The 14,663-nt window shown below is 32.4% G+C and overlaps 1 protein-coding gene across 3 annotated transcripts in view; it reads right to left on the bottom strand.

Annotated features, from left to right (window-relative positions):
- The window catches only part of LOC127872961 (uncharacterized), an 87,111-nt gene that overhangs the window by 50,752 nt on the left and 21,696 nt on the right, over positions 1 to 14,663 (bottom strand). For 2 of the 3 annotated variants that reach the window (XM_052416483.1, XM_052416484.1), the window contains exons 2-5: positions 11,717 to 11,899; positions 4,849 to 4,937; positions 3,206 to 3,301; positions 1,306 to 1,581 (exon numbers count right to left, since the gene is read on the bottom strand). In XM_052416483.1, coding sequence (XP_052272443.1) covers positions 1,306 to 1,581; positions 3,206 to 3,301; positions 4,849 to 4,937; positions 11,717 to 11,899 — 644 coding nt within the window. The remainder of the gene's footprint in view (positions 1 to 1,305; positions 1,582 to 3,205; positions 3,302 to 4,848; positions 4,938 to 11,716; positions 11,900 to 14,663) is intronic. The other variant, XM_052416485.1, reaches the window with a different exon arrangement.

Genomic DNA, 14,663 nt, shown 5'->3' with positions numbered 1-14,663 from the left:
TCTAGTCCATACGACTAAGCTATCTTCCCAGCAATCAATGAAAACTTCACACCATGTGACTAAGCTATCTTCCCAGCCATCAAGTGAAAGTGAAAACGCTACGCCATACGACTAAGCTATCTTTCCAGCAATCAAGTGAAATATCTACACCATGTGACTAAGCTATCTTCCCAGCAATCAAGTGAAAACTTTACACAATGTGACTAAGCTATCCTCCAAGCAATCTTCCCAGCCATCAAGTGAAAACGCTACACCATATGACTAACATACCTTCTCAGCAATCAAGTGAAAACTCTACACAATATGACTAAGGCAGCTATATCTTCCCAGCCATCAAGTGAAAACGCTACACCATACAACTAAGCTATCTTCCCAGCAATCAAGTGAAAACTCTACACCATGTGTATAAGCTATCTTCCCAGCAATCAAGTGAAAACTCTACACCATTTGACTAAGTTATCCTCCTTGCAATCAAGTGAAAACTCTACACCATACAAGTAAGCTATCTACCCAGCAATCAAGTAAAAACTCTTAGAGCGAAGATTCGCACTGAATCTAGAGCTAGAACTGAATAATAGAGTTTTCACTTGATTCCTGAGAAGATTTCAAGCAACTAACATTATTTATCATAACGACACTAGAAATGTATTCACTGACACCAGTGATGCATGAAGTGCATCGTTGACATCATTCATTCCAGTTGACATGCAAAAAGTCAGCATTGATTTGTTTGTGTTAAATAATACAGATCCATTATAATGCAGACTGATATTATAATTGCATAAATATATATAATTATATACAGATTTAGTTTTTACCATGTTTGGGTTTATATAGGTGACAAACAAAAACTGTTAAATTATTTAGACTTTTTTTGTAATAATTATAAGGTTAATGCCAAATTTTCCAAATTGACAAAAGCAAACACATTTTCTGCATGTAAACAGAAGTCTAACAAACATGTTGTAAGATTTTCAAAAGAATAAAAAAATAATTTTCACTATTCCGATTGTCTGATTAGTATTCAAATACAATTTAAAAAACTAAATTAAATTCCAAATTTAGATCATGTTTTTTTTAAACAATAAATGATGAAGAAAGGAGCAGGTACCACAATTTTAACACTGAAATATGTTGAATGCAACAAATAATGAGATCTTCCACAAGAACTGGGCTAAGCTTAACTATTTAATAAGGAAAGGCTCACAGCTATACAATGTGTTGAACTGTAGATGGAATATAAATTTAAACTTTGCATCTATTTGTAGAAATTCAAAAAAGGCAATAAGAAGTAAAACAACTTACCACGCTTTTGTTAATTCTTTTCAACATCCTTGAGAACTTTTGCTTTAAAAACCTAATGGAGTTGCGAACATGAGCTTTGGTTTTTCGCATCTTCTTACGTTGTTTTCTAACAGTTTGTTGCAGATTACGAACAAGATTATTATCAAGATGCCCTATCATCACAATCCTCTGTTTTTGTTTATTTTTGGATGCTCTTAGTGCTCTCCTATTGTTTTTGCTACTCCTTTTAAATGACCTCAACAGACGAGACATGGTCCTCATCTGCTTCCCATGGCTCTGTAAACAAACAACACTAAGATGAGAATTTCTGACATGAGGGAAATGGTGTCCCAAATAGCTCACCTAAGTACATGCAATGACAGGGGTTTACAAAAGGATTCAACTTCTGCTTGTCCAGAGGGTAAGTTACTTTGAACAATAACTTGCCCCAAATTTAGTTGCCCAATATTTTATTTATATTAATTTTATTGATATATAAACAGACACATAAATTACACGTGCAAAAAGAAAAATGTATGCATATAATTTATTTTTTAAATAAATAATAGCAATCATTAAATGTATAGAACCAACTGCAACTTATGTGTGTTTTTTATCATCTTTCTTAAGAGGTCACAGTTTGAAAGAACTGACAATCTTATCAAATGTAAGAGCTTATAAAGTTTCAAACAATCTTTATTTTCCATGTTTTTAAAAAATGTTATGTTTTCAGAAGGTAGTGTTAATTGGGTCACAGTCACTTAAGAATTACATTTCTAAGTAGTAAAGAATAATGTTTTCATGAGAATCAGGAAGCTTGATTGTGTGATACTGCATATATCAGAATCATTTGTTTTCTGAATGTTGGATCATAACATAACAACTGGCAAGACAAACTGCCTAACAAAACGACATTGGCAACTAAAATGCCAAAGGACAAACTTATCAGTTGAAAAAATAAAATAAAGTTAAGCATGGATATTTATTCAAATTTGTTTGATTATAAGAGTAGAAAGAAAACTTAGAGATATAACTATGAAAATGTATTAGCCCTATGTGCTATTTTCTTGGAAAATAACTTGCTCCAAGAACTTTAACAAGGAAAGGACAAACAGGCCTTGGTTTAAGTAAACCCTGCATTTCATTGGTTAATGGTCCAAACAAAACTGTTTTGAGTTAATGAGCAGACATTAATGTTCTCCTGCCACGTCCAGAAGCACGCCTGCCTGCAACAAAACTGTTGTGCCTGTTATATGCCCCATTTATTAAAAATAATATATAAAAATGAGAACATAAAATGCCACACCTGAATCTTACATGCTCTTGTATACCTAATGACAAAAATTTGGCATTTCTACAGTGAAATAACAGCATTGAAAAGAACAAACTGTTATTTTCAACGGTGAAAAGAACAAATTTTCGGAACTCCTTTTTCTATTTTTAGATTATCATAAATAATTATATATATTTTTTCTATGATCAAGAGTGAATTTAAATCGACATTCCACCGAATACAAGAAGTTTTATTTTAATTTTATGCTTTTTAACTGTTTATTTACATTGTAAAAAGTTTAACTGGAGAGTTTAGCTAGTATAATTACGTCATTTCGCCACACTAATGACGTCATTTTGTGTATTAAAATGTATTGAGGCACGCTTCGGAAGGAACTCCGAGAAATGGTAACTTTTCAGCAAAAGGGAAACAGCTGTTAATTATAATCTTGAAAATGGTGCATAAAAGAAACAGAAAATTTGTTCATGTCAGTGTAATATCGTTTATTATTTCACTCGTGATCATAGAAAAGTAATATTTTCTATGATCACTCGTGAAATAACAAACAATCTTACACTGACAAATATCCTCTCTATGTTTACTTTATGCTCAGCCACAAAAAATCTCCAACTCTCAAAATTGACTTACTTTCTTGAGAATCAAGTTAATTATATTGACACGTCCTTTCATCTTTTGAAGTTGCCTTCTCAAGCTAACGATATGTCTCTTAGAAACTGTATTTTTCTGGAAAAACAAAAGAACTGAATACAATTGTTCTGGTATCAAAATGTGACACTGAACAATATGCATTGCATTAATTTGCATCAATGTGCTTTGTGAAAATATTAGCAAAATACCAAATTGTTTTGAAAAAGCTATGGACTAAATAGCACAATGTTATTTACTTGTAAACTTATGCACTAAAATATCAGCCAATTTATATTTAAACCAATATGTAAATTTAAATAAAACTACTTTTAAGCAATTGTGAATTCTGTATGAAAACTAATATTTTTCTTATTGCAAACCAGGCGTTACATTTGCCAAAAACAAGTCCAATCATTCAATTTATGCCGCTAAGAATATGGTTTTTAGGGTAGAAATACACTAATAATGAACACCTAGACACACATTTGGCCTTTGTGACATGGGAACTTGACCTCAAGGAGCATAAGCAATTCTTATCATATATCTTCTGTCTTAAAGAATAACCAATCTTCAAACATAATAAGAAAACGTCCATGGGATAAAAAAGTGAACAAAAACTTATGACCTTTATCATCAAATTTTGACCTTGACCTATTTTGAACAACTTATATTTCGTACTCAACTTTTTGCGCGAAGGAATTTATGATAATTTTTCATAATATTTCCCTAAAGTACAATTTCAGTTTATAATTAAGGCAATGGTAAAAGTAATTTTGAGCTGAAATAAACATTTTCAAGGCTTTTTTACATGAAATAAGCACTTTTAAAACACTTTTTTAAAGGCCAAACTTTGTTCAAGCCGGAATTATGAGCGTGAAGTCCGAGGCTTTGGATAAGCAGCTTACAACGAAGAATGTAGAGGGTATCTATAGAACTATAATTTTCCGATAGAATTTACTAAATTGGTTTGAAGTAATCTTGAGCTGTGCAAATTCAGCATACTCAGTGCCATTCAATTAGATAACTGATATAAAAAAAAAAAAAATGGGCAGGTTTCTGTACAGGTCAAATGCATAAACAAAATAGGTAAACAGGTCAAATCTTTAAAAAAAAACCTGACCTTTCTAGGGGCAAAATTCATGACTGAAGTTGAGTTGATTCAGAATGTTCATTTTGACCACATCTTAATGAATTTGAATCTATGTCAGGTGTGTCCAAAAACTAAGTAACCATTAGTTAAATCTGTAAACAATTGTTACTCTACAGGAAACAATTATTACCCAGTCTTGATGAAATTATTGATGTTAATAATATTACTCTTTACAATATAACGCTGAATGTAACTGATAGGACGAAATCCTTCCGTAGCAGTGTTTTTCAGTTTTGTCTGCACCCTTGACAAATTGTTGATCAAAGTTCTCTTGCCTAATCCCAGTACATACTTTACTAACTTCCACATTACCCTAGGAGCCAATGTGTGAACCTATAATATTTATTACATTTTACTCATTAATAATGTTGAATAAATGTGTACATGAATATTAAAAACTGAATTTCATACACCTTTATTTTTTTTTTGGAAATCATTCTGAATAAACCACCACCACCACGTAAGTTATTAAAATTTAAAAAAAATCACCAACCTTCAGCTTATCGAGTTCTCCCTGAACTTTTTTGTACTTTTGGAGAAGAGTTTTGACTTCTCCATCATTACTAGGGACATCAGCAGCCCCTGAATATTCAGGACAAACATGTTTTAAATATTTCTATCAAATAAAACAATCAAATTCGTTGAATTGATATCCCCCGCCAATGTGCTTCTAGACACAAATTATTACATTTGACACTCAAAAAAGCATTTTTTTCAAGATACAAAGGGCCATAACTCTGTTATTAACTGATGGTGTACACTGCCATTTGGCGTGCATCATCCTCTTATCCATATACATACTCATACAAAGTTTCATTGAAATGCGCCAAATCACTTCCAAGATATGGCTCCCGACGGACGGACAGAAGGACGGACGAGCAACGCCAAAACAGTATCCCTCCGCCTATGGCAGGGGATAACAATACTGACCTTCTGAAACATATACATTGATATTCCTAAAGCAACATTAAATTCATAAAAAAATAATAACTTTCCCATGGAACAAGCGTAAATCAAATAACCTGATAACATCAGGCATTATAACTGCAAATTCCGCAAGTAAATATTAATTAGGATTGAATGTAACATACATACATTATTTCCTGAAAACCAGGACCCAAAAAATAGTTTTCTGTCACAGCAATGAACATGCTTTGAATGTGTTTATATAGTCTGTATACATGTATCCCTGAAAAAAAACTACTTTTTGGAAAAACCCACTAATCTGCTGGTACAAATAAAGCTGACCCATTTATAATCCTTTCAAAATCACACACTGTATCAATCACTATGATTTAAAGTAAGCTATCATTGGTTGATATAATGGACCAGCGTTGTTTGTACCGGGGTGATTAGTGGGTTTTTCTAAACTCGTGCTTTTCCGGGATAAGTCTATTGAATTACTTATGTATCTTTGTAGGTCATGTTTTTAATTGCATTTTAGCCCACAATGTTTTTTAACAACACCATCTACAAATAACAATCGATGAAACATGCATTGATAAACTTATCATATTGTCCAACCAGTAAATAATTTTTAATATTGATAGCACGAAAACAAACATGTTTTTTTCACATCTTTATAATTATAGTCCAAATAATTAGACGTAAGCTACCCCGCTGTAAATCGACCTCATATTTATAGGAGTAATCTTTATATGGATTAAACAATAGATTTAATAGTGATTTTTTTGCCCAAAATTACAGCCTCTTACAGGCTGTTTCCAAATTGCAAAAAGTAAAAAAAGGCTGTTTCTGAGTGGCAAAAAGTTTTTTTACCCCAAATATCTGACCAAAATTTTCCCAAAAATATACCAAACTTTTTCAATAAACTAAATAGTTGGTTAATTGCGTCTACTATAAGCAATTTAATTCCCTAGCACTTACTAATATGAATTTAGAAAGCAGTTTTACATGCACTTATAAACAATTGATATATATATATATATATATATATATATATATATATATATATATATATATATATATATATATATATATATATAATCATATTTATTTTGTAATTTTCTCAATTTCCTGGTCTATCACACATTTTTCCTAATAACAAAGGAACAGGATGTTAAATACAAAGCGAAAAAAAATCACTGGATAGAACAATAAAACATTAAATGTAATGGACCGTGTCATTGTTATTTACCACGAGAACATAATTTTACAAGACTATAGCCAAGCAATATTTGTCCCCTACGGGCTCCACCAATTGTCAGAAATAGAAAATAAAAATGTTGTGTATTTGTTGCCATAGCAACCAGAATTTTTTACGTAGGAACAAAATGAAATAACGTGCATCATGTCAATATTGCCATCTATTCATGTTTCAAATTTCATGAAAAAATATTAAGAACTTTTAAAGTTATCGCAGGATCCAGAAAAGTGTGACAGTTTCACAGACTGACGGACACACCCTTGTCAAATAAAAACACACTTTTTACCAAAACACACATTTAGCGCACTTAAAAGTGCGTTAATTGTGTGTTTTTTGTTAATATGTGCGTTTTCAGTGTTCAAAAGTGCATTTAAGTGCGCTTTTTGTGCGTTTTTTCTTTTCAAATGCGTTATTTTTGTGAAAAAGTGCGTTTTTTGTGTGTTTTCTTCATCTGTAAGTGCGCTTTTGAGTGTAGATGTCAGCAAAATGTGTGTTTTTTATCTAAGAAGTGCGTCTTTTATTTAGGAAGTGTGTTTTTGTGTGTTTTCTTCATCTGTAAGTGCTCTTTTGAGTGTAGATGTGAGCAAAATGTGTGTTTTTTATCTAAGAAGTGTGTTATAAGGTTTACAGATGTGGGTTTTTTCTCACAAAAGTGCGTTTTTCTATTTTGATGTGCGTCTTTTTTAAGCATAAGTTAGTCTTTTATTTAAAGTGCGTTTGTATCATATGATCTGTTTGAAACGGATGTATCTAAAAAGACACATGTTTAACACACTTCTTAAAAAGTGCCTCTTTAACAACCGTTTAGCAAATGACTTGTACAGAAATTGAAGAAAAAACAAAATTGTTGCAGGCTCTAACAATTTATTTACATCAAATGAATAAACATAGACATAATCTCAGTAACCTGTAATAATATAAGGGGCAGTTTGAATAATTACTGGTTGTCCATATTAACCTGTTTCATGTTAACATACTTTATCATACAATTTCAATGCATACCCTATTGCTTACGTTTTAATCTCAAACATTTCTAAAAATTTCCACCTAAATCAGACTGTGGGTAACTAATTAAAAATATTGAAAGTGTCAAAAGTATTATGTGGGCTTGAAATAAGTATTTGAACTTTCTTATACTGATATTTATACCCTAATACAATTAATGTCTACCACATTGACCATAAACATACATTTTAAAAGACAATTTAAATAATATTTATACTATTAATATTATTTGCTAAAACCATTCAGCATGTTATATTTAAATATTTACAATTAAATATAATGTGTTAAGGGTGCTGTGTATTCTTCAATAAATGTTTTTGGTGTTGAAATGACAGCCTTATCAGTATATCTCAAATTATGTAATTTTTGGCTTAGACACAGCATGGAATCAGATAAGAGGATAGCCAGACCCTATCAGTCCTCCATCTAAGCCTAACTAAGGGGTGTTGATATACTTTTGATTTGTTAAGGCACTATCTATTTGAGAACCACAGATTGGAAGTTCCTTTTTGAAAACAAGCAGAATCAGCAACTGTTTTTAAGCTACATTTTAGGTACATGTATAAAGTGAACAACATTCAGACTTATTATCAGGGATCATATTTTTTTCGGTTTTGTCGGTCCTAGACCGATTGGGGTCAGGAAAGACCGATTGAAAATCCCAAACAGTCGGTCCGATTCTGTTTGCTAAAATTCCCATGTCATGAAATCAATTACACAGTGCACATGCCATCACACCCTAATGACATTCTTATCTGGATAAGGTGTGATAAACCCATTCGCTGCAGTCTCTAAAACCGGTCAGGACCGGTTTATTGCACGTCAGACCAAGAATCAAAAACTTGTGAACAGCGGATTAAAGACGCGTTCGAAATTATTGAGGGTGGTCGAAACTTAAGGCCTGTGATGTACATATTGATCGATTATCGGTGTCATTGTGTGTCTATTGATAGTTATCATAGCGGTTTCTCTGATTTGTCTGTTAAGGTGACTGCGCGTACTGGTTTAATTATAATCGGTCTTCAATGTTAATTGTCGTGCATGTGATACAAAACAATATGTTGCGATTGTAATGTATTGTTATCACTGTAAACTGTGATAAATTAAATAGTATATGAGAATCAAGTAGAAAACGATTCTAACACGGCACGTGAAAACTTTCATATAAACAAAGAAGAAAATCGTCTATGGGTTATTCTGCAATAATTATGGGCGGACCTTGTACACTGAAAGCACGCGCTGTAACTAAACAAAACATGCCGATACATTTTCCACCAGCGTTATTATTCTAGTGTAAAATGTCTTGAAATACTTTCAGCACGAAGTATTGTGTGATGAAATAAAATGTGTATTTACTACAATGTGTAAATCAAAAATAAGTTTGTTGCAAAGGAGATTAAAAGTGGGTGGTTAAAGACATATAAAGTGATATGGTCTAGTTCAACAACTGCCTGTATTTTTGGAATACTGAAGAACAGTCTGTTGTAACAGGTTTGTATTTTTAATTCTGCATCCCTTTTTTATTTAGTTTATTGAAATAATTATGATCATTATCATATTTATGTATTGTCACTGGGAAATGTAAATGGATGAGTAAATGTAATGCAATTTTAAAGGAAAAACAACACCATTTGAATTATTATGGCTGTATTTTATGGTTATTGTCATCTTAAAGTTATTTATACCTATTTTTGGTCATTAATGAACAGATTTTTCCCCCCATATTAAATGAGTACTTTAAATTTAAAGGTTAAATCCCATGGTGACCGTGAAATTTACATTGATCAGAAGATCCTTTGGAAAGAATGTGCATCATCGCAGCGCCTGCAAAAAAAGGGAGCAAAAGGGAGACTACCTGATGTATGGACTTGAATACCAGGTTTTACCCTGCACAAGCTGGCCGACATGAGGAGAACAGGAGTGGGAAAACTGCGCCCTCTCCTTGACCAAGAAAAGCTGGATTTGTTTAGAGGTAAAACTATACAGGGTACTGGTTATTGCATTTTAAAGGTGTCACACTTCCGACCAGTCCACACAGCAAAATGAGACCACGTATCTTGGTACATTTTCGAACAGTATTTTCTATCAAACGTATTTATTTATGAAAAGCGTTAAGTCACATGTGATCAGGGGATTAAAATTGCAAAATAAACAACCAAAAACAACAAGCAAACAAACTAGTTTTGATTTAAATTTATAATTTTTATAGCAACGAGATTACCATAACAGCAATATTCAACACTTACATTATAAAATATCTTTCAGGACCTGATCAAATGAGATCATGCACGAGACGCATCGCGCAAAGGCCATGACAGTATAATAGTTGCAAAGAAGTTTGACCGGCTGGTGGCAGACGTGGAGAGAAAGATGAGAGCTGCACTCCGCCGCCTCAAAGAAATGCTGACAGGCCTTTATTGATATGCATCTTTCTTATGTATATAGCTGTTTGTGTGTATATACTGTACATGTTATTATAGTATGCTATTATTTTTTGTTTATTTATAATCAAATTATGTAAATATTTATTTCATCAAATTGCCATTGATACTTAATTACTCCTGTTTGTTAAAAAATGTTGGTGTACATTAATTTAAAAAAACCAATAATTATATAAACATATATATTTGTGTATTTTAATAATTACAAGATAATTCAATTTTATACTTTAATTTAAAGTATAAAATTGAATTATCTTGTAATTATTAAAATACACAAATATATATGTTTATATAATTATTGGTTTTTATTGCATCTGAATTAAAAAAACTTTTAACAGCATATAATTGAATCAACTGTTAAGGCAAAAGATGAACCTTTAACGCACATGTGTGCTTTTTGTGAGTGCGTTTTTTACTGCCATTTATGTGCGTAAATTATGCGTTTTGTGTGGGTTATAACTGCGCTTAACGTGAGTTAAATGTGCGCTTTTTAAAATAAAAAAGCGCACATTTAACTCGCTGAAAAGCGCAGTTTTAACCCACTTAAAAGCGCACATTTTACACACATGTGCGCTTTTATGTGGGTTATAACTGCGCTTAAAGTGAGTTAAATGTGCGCTTTTTAAATAAAAAAGCGCACATTTAACTCGCGAAAAGCGCACTCTTAACGCACATAAAAGCACACATTTAATACACATGTGCGCTTTTATGTGGGTTATAACTGAGCTTAAAGTGAGTTAAATGTGCGCCTATTAAATAAAAAAGCGCTCATTAAACTCGCGAAAAGCACACATTTAACCCACTTAAAAGCGCACATTTTACACACATAAATGGCAGTAAAAAACGCACTTATAAAAAGCGCACGTTTAACGCACATTTAACGCACATAAAAGCGCACATCTAACACACATGTGCGCTTTTATGTGGGTTATAACTGCGCTTTAAGTGAGTTAAATTTGCGCTTTTAAAATATAAAAGCGCACATTTAACTCACGAAAAGCGCACATTTAACACACTTAAAAGCGCACATTTTACACAGATAAATGGCAGTCAAAAACGCACTTATAAAAAGTGCATGTTTACCGCACATAAAGCGCACATTTTACACACATAAATGGCAGTCAAAAACGCACTTATAAAAAGCGCACGTTTAACGCACATAAAGAGCACATTTATCCACAAAAAGCGCACATTTTTTTGTTTGTTTGTTTTTGTTAAAAACTCACTCGGTAAGAAAAAGCGCACATAAAACGCAGTGCCAATACCGCTACGTTTAACACACGCAAAACGTACTTAAAACGTACATTTCACACACTTTTTTGAGAAGGGCACAAAGCACAACCCCTCTGGTGAAACTGGTAGGGGACAATAAGCAGTCAATCATTGATGAAACAAAAATTGGCAAGAACAGATCCGCAAGAGAAGCATGACAGTCAGTTGCAAAATATCCTTATAATGTACCAGTTACCCACCATGACTTATCCTGACATCTGAGCTAGAATGGTGTTTCCATAATTGAGTTTTGCAGAAATTAAACAAACATTATAATTAGAATAGCAATCATTCAATAAATATTTGAAAACCAACATTTTTTTCACATCCCTAGTAAATTTTGGATTGGCTTTCTCAATAGGGCAAATTTATTTATGATCAAAAACCTGCTACATTCCTTGCATACAAGCCTTAAAAAAATTTCGCTTCACCAACATTTGAAGTTCAATGACTGCATAATGGGAAACAACTTTTACCAGGCATCTTCTTATCTCCATTTAAAGAAAAGTCCGGCTTATCTCGTCCTGACAGGAGGCAAGTCCCTGTTGTATTTTCAAACTTGAAAAACCGGCATGTTATATCCTTCTCTGCCAAACATGCTTTGGCACAGCTTTGCAAGCTAGTGTGATGACGCTGTAGCACATCAGCAGTGGCTGCTTCTAAAAACAGGTATGATATCTTTAAATACTAAGTGACACTTTTGTCATCAAGGCATTTGCCATATTTTTAAGCCAATATTTGGCTACAACAAAATGCTTAAAATAAATATTTTACCCAAAAATAATTAGGCATAAAATTCCCCAAAACAAAACGTTATAAGGGTTATTCCAAATTGCCCTTTTTCTTAAACCGGATTTTGTTTGTGTCATAATCGGGATGTTACACTTTATAATATACCTACATTTAATCTTACATATAGACCATTTCAGTTATTCGCATTTACTAGTATTATGTTTGTGTCCCTTAGCCGGATGTGACATAATAAGGTGATAAAAAAAATCCACCAGAGTGAGAATTGTAGTGTGGCTGAAAATATCAATGTCTCTTGCACGTATTCGCACAAATATTTGATTGAATATTATATTGAAGCATATTAAAGTTTTGCTTTTTGCATATTTCATTCAAGTATGCTGCAGTGTGAAAAATAAATAAACATTTCATTCAATAACCTTGTGTGTTGCATATGATTTGAGGGCTTTTTTTACCACTTTGGGAACATGACCTATACCATTCAGGGATTGACAAATCGACTCGCCTGCTCGTAAATACGAGTTGCAATCAGCTCCGGACAAATATTCCGGCAGCGCTCGTCCTGCAGGGCGAGTGGCATTTCTGGCCGAAAAGATTAAAATTTCAAGTTTTAAAAAAAATTCGCCAAACAAAACATCGTTTAATCGGCGATTCAAAATCAACTGGATGTTGATTATTGCACACAGTGCTAAAATTAGTCCTGTTCCCGTTATGCGCCGATACTTGTATGTTACGTGAATGTATCCTATACAGTACGGTATACGGTCTTTCAATACTGCTAAAAAATTCGTCTAAATTCTTCACCTCTTTAGATTTAAAGAGTGGATTTTGGCAAGTTTTAATGGACGAAAATTGGAGAAAAAAGCCTTTTGTACACACAGAGGCTTGTTTGAGTTTAACAAAACGCCTTTCGGACTCTCCAATTCTCCTTAAGTGTAATCATAATGATCGTGACCATGAGGGCAAAATGAAAACAAACAAGCTAAAGGTGATTAAAACAGCTTAATATTAACTATATTGAAGTTCATGAGTAAACACTAACACAATAAATCACAATAAAACATATTAGTTAATGATTAATTGCATTTTTTCAATAAATTGCAGGGCAAGTACATATTTCAGCAGGGCAAGTGGAAATTCTTAGCTACTCGCCCTGCAGGGCAAGTTGCTGACATTTTGTAAAAAAATTAAGTTCTTACAAGTGGAAATAATATAGATGTTTCTATTTGCCAAAACTTCAAATTTTATGAAATAGTTAAAGTTTCAAGGAAATCTTTTCATTCAGTATGAAAAAACTAACCATGAATGACAGAAAATGTAAAAAAATGTACAAAATATTATAACAAAATATAGGATTTAAAGAGACGTGTATATTATTATCTATCCATGTTATGAGTAAGTTGGGTTATAGAGAATGAAAAATAGAACTACTTTGTGCATGATAAACATCTCAGGGCTCGAAATTAACACTCGCACACTCGCAAAATGCGAGTGAAAAATACCAATTGTGAGTTAAGTTTTAAGCCACTAGAAATCTTTTGCGAGTGAAGAAATAGTTAAAAAAAGAGAGTTATATTGCTAAATGCACTCGACGTTGTGAACGCTAAACCCCAGGTCAATTAACAGAACGTCCGAATACCCATATGCGGAAGCTCGCACTTTGTATGTAGACTGGTATACTTATAGTACATATATGCGGATGGTATTGGTACAAAGAACATGAAACAGTTGATTATCCACACATGTTCACTATAAAAGACATAAAAACCTGAACAGTCATGTCGTCGAAGCGAAAAATAACTAGTTTCTTTTTGCCCACAGATTGAAATAACAAAACGAAATATAAAGCAAAGTTAACCGTTGAGTTGAGAGAAAAAAAAAACGGAAATTAAATTCTTCCACGAAAACAGTGAAAAAGTGGGAAAAAAAACTTCATATATAACACCCAAACTTGTGGTTGATGACATATTTTATATAGTTTTAATAGTACTAAACTAATGTCCAAACTTACTTTTATTTATGTTTCCAGCAAATTTTGCGAGAATGTTTTTGATTTTGAGAGCTGGTATTTAAGCTGCTCGCAATGTTTTGCTAGTAGAGAGAAAAGTTAAATTCGAGCCCTGCATCTTTTATATGAAAGTAATTGATAAAATAAGAGTCAAAAGGTAGTGTAAAAAGAGTCTTGAACATGGTCAGTTTTATTTTAAGAAGAATTAAGACTATTCTGTACACAAACATGTTTGTCATTTAATACCATGGCATTAAAATCAATGTTCAAACTTTGACCAACTTATCTTGCATAGTTTTTGAGATGATGTCACGAATTAAACCACTAAACGTTACATATGAAGTATCAGTTACTAGTGTAATGGAGGATAATTCTTGCTCTTTTATACATTTACACAATATAGTTTACTGTTCTATTTGTCAGGAAAAAAAAGGACAGAAATCTTGTATTTTAGTTTTTGAAAAAAAAGTATAAAAACGCAATATAACGTTGCAAAAAAAAAAATGGACAGTAATCTTGTATTTTAGTTTTTGAAAAAAATATACAAAAAATCTCATATTCTGATAATATTTTTACTGATCCACTGTATTTTACTAAAAGGATGATGTTTCATTGGACTGATAATTAAAGATTTAGGATTACAGACCAGTTGCTTCAGTAATATT

The sequence above is a fragment of the Dreissena polymorpha genome, chromosome 3 (genome assembly GCF_020536995.1).
Source record: "Dreissena polymorpha isolate Duluth1 chromosome 3, UMN_Dpol_1.0, whole genome shotgun sequence".
Taxonomy (NCBI): Eukaryota; Metazoa; Mollusca; class Bivalvia; order Myida; family Dreissenidae; genus Dreissena; species Dreissena polymorpha.
Note: the sequence above shows the minus strand (reverse complement) of the source record. Positions and strands in the feature narration are given on the sequence as shown.